Here is a 10,860-nt window from a genome sequence, read left to right on the forward strand (position 1 = left end):
AAAGATTCCATGTCTTTGCAGAATAATTTTCTGTGACGATGTTGACTTTATGATGTTTTTGATTGTTTTTTTAAAGTTTCTTTACTTGTGAAAGGGCTGAGTTTCTATAGAATTGTATTATTTTCTTCTGTTTATTTTAAAATATTTTATTGTAATTAGATTAAGTTGGTAAGTTGGTATTGTTTCTCAATCACCCATGATCCTATTTTAATCAAGTGATTAAGACAGGATTAAATCTCTGACAAGCTTTTTAATTTTGTCCTCCCAAGATCGAGCCCTAAGTTTAGAAAGAATAAAATAATGTTTCCGGAATATTATTTACACCTAAACCTATCTTTGAGATAACCTAAAAGGCCCATGGAAAATGGCAACAATTTGTTAGTTTGCCTTATAAAAGGAGCAATGTTAGAAATAATTAGGTTTGTTTGGCATGCCCATATTTCTTTTTTTTTTTTTTTTTTTTTTTTTTTTTTGGGTACCAAATTACTTTATTTGAAGGAATGATACTAAGGAAAGGACTTGTAGATGTTTTGGTACAACTTACAGAAAAGGTAAAGGTAACCCAAACATGCATGCACTGCCTTGGTGACCAGGGAAGTCACTCCTGTGGCTACGGGAAGCCAGCCTAAGGCTTAGCTTTCATTATCACTATTTCCCAGGGTGTGCTTGTCAAAGAGATAATGTGCCATGCCAGATTCGGGGGCCCCCATCGTGCGCAAGTTGGTTACGTGGTCACCCAATTCTTTAATGGATTTCACCTGCTCATTCAGGTAATGAGTCTCAATGAAGTCACACAAATGGGGGTCACTTTTCTCAGTGGCCAATTTGTGCAGTTCCAGTAGTGACTGATTCACACTTTTTTCCAAGTGTAGCGCACATTCCATTGCATTCAGCCCATTCTCCCAGTCATCACGGTCTGGTTTCTTGATATCCTGCAGGAAGATTCGGCCACCCCGCTGGTTCTGCAGCTTCATCAGTTTCTCGGCATGTTCCCTCTCCTCATGAGATTGGTGAAGAAAGTATTTGGCAAAGTTCTTCAATGCCACATCATCGCGGTCAAAATAGTACGACATGGACAGGTAGACGTAGGAGGCGTAAAGCTCCAGGTTGATCTGGCGATTGATGGCGGCCTCCGAGTCCTGGTGGTAGTTCTGGCGCACCTGCGAAGGGGACGCGGTCGTCATGGCGGGCGGCTGAGGTGAGGCGGTGGCTGCGCGGCGCTGTAACGGCGGCGGGGACCTTGGGGCGGTCGGAGGGCGTTGTCAGGTGGTGGCGAGGGCTGGCTCTGAGCAGCCTGCCGGAGCGAGGGACGAGCGCCGGGTTCCGTCCAAGCACTGTTGAAGCAGGAAACCGCGGCAACTCTCCGCGAGGACTCATGCCCATATTTCTTAACAAGCTCAACATTATTGTAAGAGCTGCATAAGAAGAATTACCAAATCATGAAAAAATCTTCCATGAATTAAGTCAGAATAGGTAAACTATTATTAATATAAATTTTTTTAATTGTATGCTTTATGTGAAATCCCTGGAAACTTTTCAGTGTACTCACTGTCTATAATATGTTTTTACTTTCAGGGGAAATCACTGTTCAAACTCACATGAAATGTCCCCCAATAGAGGGTTTTATTTTTCTATATATTGATATGATCAGTTAATGTAATAAATTAACCTCAGCCTTTCTATCTTTGTCATTTACAAATAATTTTTGCTTTACTTTTATGCTTGCCTGATGGCTCTCTCACAAGCTATAAACTAGAGTTTCTCTTGTCAACTAAGAAAGAGTCTCAGAGCTTCATGGGAAGGATTGCATCAGGGACTTTGAACTATTGATACTTCAAAGAATAGATTCTCAGGGACAAGCTTCTGAGCTGACACTGCTTGGACAACTTCAGACCACACCAGTGGGCTGGGTGGGATTTCCAGGACTCATTTTAGTCTGGAAGTAAATGGCTTTCTGAAAACAAACGGCTGACAGAAAACTCAGCAGCAGAAGAATTAATTATATTATTAATTGTGAAGTATAGTATATTAAGAATTAATTACATTAGATTGAGTGAACTTGATGAGCTAAGTTTAATTGGAGCTACTTGTTTGGAGTACTGTTCATGTTGCTTTTGTGTGTGTGTGTTTGTAGGGTTTTTTTTTTGCTTCATTGGATACGTCAGGAAACCCTTTCTCTTTCTTCTTAAGCTATCTCTAACCTTCACTGTAGTAGACTCTGCTTTGCTACCTGAAGTTAAACAAATGGTACCCAATTCTCCCTGACACTCCTCTCCCCTCATCCTTCAATTCAGAAACTCTTATAGTCTCCTAACTTTCCTTGAACAATATAGTTATTGCATGGGTTTAATTAAAATGTCTTCTTTTTGCTAGAATATAATTTAAAACACTGACTTGACAACCAAAGACATCCACTCTATTTAGAGAAAGACGGAGCACCACATTTGAGAAAGATTCCCATTTAATTAGATATGAAAAAAGCAACATATGTGGAGCCAGTGCCCACAAAACTCTCTATCAGGGAGATTGTGAAAGCTTTGGAAAGGGGCAAAGAAGAGGACCTAGTGTCCTATCTAGACCACCCTCTAGGTTATCTCTCTGCTATTCATTGTCTTTGTGCTGTGACACAACTCTGTATGTTGTAGAAATTAATAATACATTTTATTCTCGTCCACGGAAAAGCAAATTGTGTTTGGTGAAGATGCACTTGATTACTGCCCTGTGGATGCTAAGTGGTTTCACATAATTAAGCAAATTTTTTTCTATATTCCTGATGGCCTATGTAAGTATCTCCTCTTTGATTTCTCCTTTGAACTAGTTATAATGTCCTGCTGTTTCCCATATTAATAAATGGGTTAAATAAAGCCTTTGGCATGAGTTTATTATCATGATTTTACTTTTGTTAAAAATTTTTATTTTTTTTAACAGTTTCAGAGGTTAGCCTAGCTACCCAATGGATTTACCTGACAGAACCAGGTAAATTGCATTGCCTCAGGAGTGCCCTCCATGGGGAGGTTAACCCAGATATATCTCTTCTTGACGCCCACAGGTGAGTTCCAAGTGACAATAGAATTTAACTTTGCTAACTCTCCCTTTCTCTGGTTTATTTTTATTCTTCCCTACTGGATTTTTGTTTTGTTTTTGTTTTGTTACAGCCAGTGAGTTAGTTCCCATTGTTGGTAGGAATGATTAGGAATTTGGTTTTATAATCTCACAATTTGGGTGATTTCTCTAGAAGGATGATAGACATCTATTCTCTGTTGGGACAGATGACAGATAATTCAGTTCAGTAGGGTTTTTTTGTTTGTCTGTTTATCTGTTTGTCCTTTTATCTAAAATCAATTAATCATTTAGTGCACAGTGGGAGAAGAACAGCTCTTTGGTATATTTATAACAGTGAAATTTTTTTTTTGTTTCTGTATTTATCTGTGGCTGAACTTGCAGATTTAAAGCTATAAGCTCTCTGCATGTCTGTCTGTCTGTCTGTCTCTAATTCAGAAAGGCCTTTATCGCTCATTGTAAGACTATGGAAAGATTTCCTATTTTTTGAAGGCTCAAGGTCTGTCATGAGTCTGCAGTCCAGCTGTTGGCCAGGGCTGCAGTTTCATGTGAAATCTCGACTGGGCAAGAATCTGCTTCCAAGTTCACTCATGTGGTTGTCAGGACTCAGTTCCTCATGGGCTGGTGGGCAGAGGTCTTCAGTTTCGCACTGGCTGTTGGGCAAAAGCCTTCCTCAGTGTCTTGCTACATGGGCTTCTCTAGAGAGCCACAATGTGGCAGCTGACTTTCCTCAGGGTGAGCGAGAGAGCAGGAGAAAGCACCCAAGAAGGAAGTCATGGTCTCTTGCAACCTGGTATCAGAACTAACATCTCATCACTCTGGCATATTTTATTCATTGGAAGCAAGTCAGTAAGTCCAGCCTACACTTAAGGAGAAGCAATTACACAAGGTATGAATACCTGGAGGCAGACTCAGTGATCGTCTAGAGGCTGCCGACCACAGATCTCAAAGAGCTTTTATATATGTGGGTTATAGAACTGTCAATGTTTCCCATATTAGAAATTGATATTCAGAAATTTTACAAATATTTATTAATTGGCTCATTTAAAGATAGCAATGATAAATGCATTTCATGTTAACATAAATAACATCTTAGCATTATTATTAAAATAATTTCAACCTCATGGACCCCTGAGAGAGAACTGCTGTCTTAAAGTGTCAGTTTGCTCCAGAATGTGAACGAGCATAATGAAGAACAAAACTTGGAAAGTTAAGTTTCTTTTCCTTGGTTTAACATACCTGCATCTGAATAAAAAGTAATGAAAGATGTTAAAATTATAGCAAAGTCCATTCAATGCCCATGGGCTTACTTGGTTTACCAACGAATGCATTTGACTATAACATGAAAGGTTATTCTCTGCCTTCTTCATAACCTTCCTGTGTAGTAGAAACTCTGGGTCTTAACAGCATAATTTTCAGAACTTTATATTGACTGTATTAAGGTCTTTATTATTTAAGAAAAAACAAAGAGTCCTCACTTACAAAAGAACTAGGGTTCTTTTCCATCCCATGTTATCTTCTATGTTTATCCTTTAATGTTTGATTGTCATTTTGATTGAGTAGGTAACCAAATACTGTTTCTCTTCACCCATGACCCTATCTTAGTCAAGTGTCCAAATCTCCTCTTACAACATTTTTTAAAAAAATTTTTGCCTACTCAAAATTAGATCCTAGATATAGGAAAGAATAAAACTTTAGGATCTCTCTTACATCTAAAACTATCTTTCCAGTTCCCTGGAAAATCACACAATTTGTTCTTTTACCTTATAAAAAGAGAGGTATTAGAAAGAATTTGACTTATTTGATGTGCTTTTACTATAAGAGTTACATGGGAAGAGTTGTCACATCAGAAAAGATACTCATTCTACCCTAGGTTAAATTTGGATAGATAAAATGTTATTAATATAAATATTCCAGGAATTGTATGCTTTGTGGGAAGTCCCTGGGTAATGATCAATACCCTTGCTGTTATGTTTTCTCCCTCTAGGATAACTGATCAAAACTCTGATGAAGTAGTTTTGCAGAATTTTCCTATACTTGTCAGAGTCCTGGAGGTGCTTTGCCTGATATTAGAAAACAACAGTATCTTGTTAGCCATAATAATTTTGCATATTATTAAAATGTTTAATTGGCCACAATCTTCTTTTATTTGCATAAAGCATCTTCTAGGCCAGTGGATTTCAAGCCGGGATGCACATCAGACTTATTCTTGGAGTTTTATAAAAATTCAAATATCTAGGCCCTCTACACTTACTGAATCTTTTTTTTTTTATACAGCAGGTTCTTATTAGTTATCTATTGAATCTGTTTATTTAATATTCTAAGAAAAAAATATGCCTTTAGACTATTATATGTTAACCTTAAGATTTTTCTATCTTTATTTTATGTGCCATTGAAACAACCAAATTTCTTCAACCAGTGTATTTTTATGCTACGAAACTTCATCAGACCTTTCACATTTGAAAACGGTCAATTATAAAATAACCATAGCCATTATTATTTCTATGTTGTGGAAATTTTTTTTAAAAACCACCCAAATGAAAATAAGCAAAGCCTATTTTTTCTGAGCTTACTATAACAAGGAAGTCAGCCACCATTGCTTGCATCTTGGCAGAAACTCAAAGGCGGGCAGAGGAGTGGGAAAGCTCTATAGTGGGAAAAAAGGGAAGGCTCCAAGTGTGCCCTGATTGGAGGCCGTTGACCTGGAGAAACTGGAGGTGGCAAACTAGAAATGGTACATCCTGTGTGATTGGTTAGGGGGCGCATATTTGGCTTTGCTGGTTGGCTCTAAGTTGGAAGCTGGGGCAAAAATTCAGGAAGCTGTCAGTTTTTAATCAAGTGCTGGCCATTTGGAGCTGATTGCTACAGGAATTATCATTTGGCTTCTTGGACGGGTTGGTTTCTTGGGCTGGTTGCTGCAGGTTGTGGGTCAGAGTTCTATTTTTATATATAGTCTGGCCCTAGTCCATTGGTATAGTCTCCCATCATCATTTACAGATAGCTTTTGTCTCATTCAGTTGCTTGCTTGAAGTCTCTTCTATAAGCTACAGGCCAGCGTTTGTATCTTCAGCAAAGGACAGTCTTAGAGACCACCTTGTGGAGATGGACTGTACCACATCCTACGAACTATTGATGCTTCAAAGACTAATCTCTCAGGTCCAGGCTTCTGTGCTGGCTCTGCTTAGACAACTTTCAGACAACAGCAAGATTTCTAGGACTGCTTTTAGTTCAGAAACAGACAGCTTCATGAAAACAGACTACTAACCCAAGATCCAGTAGAACAAGAATTAATGACATAAGAGTGAATGAACTAATGAAAAACATTTTTGTGACTATTCATTTGGAATACTGTTGATATCATTTTCATGTATTTAAGAACATCATTTTATTTTCTTCCTAAACTTTCCATAATCCAAATCAATTTCGTAAACTCTACTTTTGTAAACCGAAGTAAAACATTTAAAAATGATATCTGGGGACTTCCCTGGTGGCACAGTGGTTAAGAATCCACCTGCCAATGCAGGGGACACGGTTCAAGCCCTGGTCCGGGAAGATCCCACATGCTGCCGATCAACTAAGCCTGTGCGCCACAACTACTGATCCTGTGCTCTAGAGCCCATGAGCCACAACTACTGAGCCCCCATGCCTAGAGACGGTGCTCTGCAACAAGAGAAGCCACCACAATGAGAAGCCTGCGCACCGCAATGAGGAGTAGCCCCCACTCACCGCAACTAGAGAGAGGCCACACGCAGCAACAAAGATCCAATGCAGCCAAAAATAAATAAATGAACTAATTAATTTTAAAAAATGATATCTGATTAACCCTGGACCCCAAATCAGAAGTTCTGAATTCTGACTTTTCTTACTTTCCGTGGCGATGCAATTACTTGCACAAGTTCTTACCAGGATATAATTGGACAAATGGATTGTGCAACCAAGACCTTAGCTGCAGTGTCACATTTGAGAATGATCCTCATTGAATTAGGTATGACCAGTCTCTTTTAAGGAGCAAGGGCTGACTTTACTCATCAAACTGATGCCCACAAAGCCCTACTGGAAGTATAAGTTGGGTTCCTGATTTCTAGGGTCCCGTTCTCACAGATGGTAAAGAAGGTCATTTCCTGGAAAGCCAGAAACCTTTGTCAGTTTGGGGGACCTGGAGAAGAGAGGGATTTCCTTTAGTTTATGGATACTGCAGGTAGAGTCTGGTGGAGAGAGTTTCTTGGGTTTGGCTTTCTCACATGCTCTTCCCTCCGCCTAAAGTCCCTACCTCTACTTCTCTATCAGAAGGATTCCCACACCAAAGCCAAACAATCCTTCTAGACTGAACTAAAATTCCTCCTCCTCTGGGGAAGGCTTCCCGGCTCCTCCTCTAGATAGAACTCTCCCTCCAGGATTCTCAAAGTACTTGCACATTTTCATTATCCAAGTGGCCTAGAGCAGAGCACAGTACATGGCATCACATGGCAGATGAACAAAAAAGGAGGGAAGGAAGGAAGGAAGGAAGGCAGGAAGGAAGGAAGGGAGGGAGGGAGGGAGGGAGGGAGGAAGGAAGGGAGGGAGGGAGGGAGGGAGAGAAGACTTGCAGCTAAGAAGAAATAATGTGTGGTTTAGATTTCAAGACAGATTGGATTTTAAAATCAGGGAGGGAGCTCAGACTTAGGCTCTCAATAATGCTACGTCTTAGCCACTTTGGCCTACTTTGGGGTCTGCTGCTAGACTCTCCTTTCCCTCCCTCCCTCTCTCCTTCCCTTCCAGGAATGGGGACATGAAACCCTGGTGTCAAAAGCTGGGGAGACATCTAGTCTGTAATCCTCCATCCCTTACTCCTGCTCGAGCCAGCAAGTTACCTAACCTCTGTCAGCCCTCCGTTTCCTTATCTCTGGAGTGGGAAAAGCGATATCCACAGTCTGGGGTGGCTGGTAATGTCTGTAAAACCTTTTAGCCCGGTTCCTGGCCAGAAGTAAATGCTGGCTATTGTATTGTTATCGTCGCCACTCCCCCCGTCGTCCAGGAATCCCAGTGCCTGTCCTATTAGCAAGTTAATACGAAGCCTGACCTCACTGTGCTCCCTTGACACATTTATAATCCTCAGTGGCCCTTCTGCCTGCCAAGTCTTCTCCCTCTGGAGGTCAGGGTCCGGAGTTAGTGACTTTTGCTAGCCGGGTGTTGTGTGTTTCTGAGACTCTTGAGGCTCTGGTGCCCACTCTGCTCCCAGTCTGCAGAGCTGGTGTCCGGAGAATTCTCTGCAGCATCCCCTGGGCGTAGTGTGTGTGTGTGTGTGTGTGTGTGTGTGTGTGTGTGTTTTGGCAGTGGAGAAGCTGGGCTGCGAGGCACGGCCTCTTGGGTGGACCTCCGCTGAGGCCCTGTGTTGGGGAAGAGCCAGCCGCCCACCGGGAGGAAGCAGGGAAGGCTGGCCTGACCCCTCCCCTCCAACCCCTGCCCTCCCCCCGCCCCCCTCACCTGCCCCCCCAACGCCCGCCACCAGGCACGGGCCCTCCCCATCTCTGTTTCACAGGTGGACCAGAATCTACTTTATGGCTACTCCTAAATTAAGGGGCTCACTCAGAGGGGAGGGAGGACACGGGCGCTAGAACTCACCTATACTACGAAGTACCTTCTCCGTTTCAGATCCTCTGTGACCCTCTGGAGCAAGGCCTTCACAACCTGAGAAAGACCCCATCTACTTCCATTTCTTGAAGTTTCTATTTTTAAGAAATAGATAAATGCCAAAATGGGATCATAAAAAGGGCAATTTATACATTATTCTTTGATGCTTTTTAACAAAAAAGCACCAACTGAATGACCACATTTGGAGACAATATGGGGGTCACATTTCAGGCTTACTGTGCAGGGGAGACCCAGGCCCGCCCGGCCCTGCCTCCGCAGTCCTTGCGGTCCGGTGCGGTCCTCTCCCGGCCGGCGGTGGACGCGGCGGGACGTGCGGCGTGTGTCAGAGGGAGGGGACTGTGCACGTGACGGGAAGTGGGCGGGCTGTAGAAACACAAGGCTGGTGCTGGGCCTTGCGGGGGACACTTCTTCCTCCCAGTCTGGGTGTGCGGGCAACCAGAGGACCCCAGTCCTCCCTGCAAAGCCCTACCCAGCCTCGGAGCCAATCCAGTCCAGCCTCCGGTCGTGGTAAATGGTCATTTCTTTGACCCTGGGGTCACAGCCACGTCGCCTTATTGCCGGAGCAGATCCCCAAGCTCAGCCCTGGGCTCCAGGAGCACCGCCCGGCCCGCCTGGCCTTGTGGATGTTCCCCGGGGCCCTGAGAATAAGAAGGGCAGGACTGAGGAGTGGGAGGGCACTGGGGCGAGGGGAGGATTGGCGGACAACCACGCAGATGATCGTGGAGACGTCAAGGCTCCCTGTCTCAGGAAAGTAGAATTCAGGCCCCCGGACTGTGTGTTGAAAGGAAGGGTTGGGGGCCACTGGATGGGCCCAGCCCAGTCTGACCAGGCCTGCAGCTGGCCTGTTGCCTCTCAGTCCCTGCGCTGTCCTTGGTCCAGAGAATGCAGCAGGAGAGCCCTTGCACTTGCCCTGGGACCTAATGGCCAGGCTGAGGGCTAGTCTGATTCAGTTCTAAGCCACTAGGCACAGCCATGGGAATAGAAGTCTCTGGCCAACCCTCTGGATTCCTAGGCATACAGGGAGGACATGGCAAGAGGAGAGAACCTTGCCCTGGGTCCCCCCATCTCTCCCCCGCCATCCCCAGCCAGGCTCGTGTGATAGGCACACGTTATCTCTTTGAATCTGCACAAAACATGGAAGATGCACATGGTCGTTCCCGCTGTTCCATGTTAGGCATTAAGAAACCTGCCCCAAGTGTCTACCGTGGAGTAAGTTTTAGGGCCAGGCACAGGCACCTGTGGCTCCCAAAATTCAGCACCTGCTCCCGGCATCACGATGAAATTGCGAAGGGCTGAACACCAAAGGGTGTCTTTCCTGGTCCCGGTCTCTTATGCTGATAGCCTCTTCTTGTTCTTCCACGATCCCTGTTCTGCCTTCTCCTCTCTGCCCTCTGCCTTGGCTGAACTTCACACCAGCATCAAAGGCTCCCCTACCCTCTAGCTTCCCACTGGGCTTGGCAAAGGGAGGCCCCCATGGAGATCCAAGGAAGAGAGATGGGAGGAAGCAGGCAGAGGAGACGCAAGGAAGGCAAGGTAGTGGCATTTACCCAGCACTGGCACTCCAAGTCCTGGTTCTCTCCTACAGCTCCAGCTCTCCGGCTAGATTCCAGTCACTGCCCTTGCACTGGACCCTTGGCCCGGGGATGACAATGGCTCTCTCCCCGCTGTTGCTAGCATTGCTGGAAACGTCATCTCTCGTTGGTTTTCTGTAATCCTGCCCCTTCCCTCGTACCCTGCTCCCTCATGAAACCCTCCTCGGTCACCCTGTTCAGGTGTATCTTCTCTCTCCCAGGGGTTCCTGACTGAGCTTTCCTGTTTGCTCCCTCTTCTTAGCTTGCGGTACCCTTGTCTTCCCTCTTCGCATACCCCGTGGTCCCCCGGGTCTACTCTTCCCTTCCCAGCCCCCCTCCACTAATCCTCCTCTGACACAAGATGGAGCTATTGCTTCTGAGGAAAAGGATACAGGATGCCCTTGGTTCTGGGGGGCAACCCAGGCCCTGTGTCTGACCCTGAAACTTAAAGCTTGGCCTGTGCTGGGGACACATGGACACACGGGTGGGAGGGGGCAGACCCCTGGCTCGCCACAGCTCTGCCTCTCACTGGGTCTGAGGAGACTCCCGCCAATACCTCCTAGACCTGTGTGATGGAACAAGTGTGGTCCAAGGAAGT

At 44.6% G+C, this 10,860-nt stretch overlaps 1 protein-coding gene across 1 annotated transcript; it reads right to left on the reverse strand.

The window, feature by feature from the left end:
- Nucleotides 1–462: 462 nt before the first annotated feature.
- LOC132351486 (ferritin heavy chain) lies at nt 463–1,369 on the reverse strand. The gene has a single exon (XM_059901269.1). It carries the CDS (start codon nt 1,182–1,184, stop codon nt 633–635), a length of 552 nt encoding a protein of 183 aa, XP_059757252.1. The 5' UTR covers nt 1,185–1,369; the 3' UTR covers nt 463–632.
- Nucleotides 1,370–10,860: the final 9,491 nt, after the last annotated feature.

The sequence above is a fragment of the Balaenoptera ricei genome, chromosome 1 (genome assembly GCF_028023285.1).
Source record: "Balaenoptera ricei isolate mBalRic1 chromosome 1, mBalRic1.hap2, whole genome shotgun sequence".
NCBI classification, from domain to species: domain Eukaryota; kingdom Metazoa; phylum Chordata; class Mammalia; order Artiodactyla; family Balaenopteridae; genus Balaenoptera; species Balaenoptera ricei.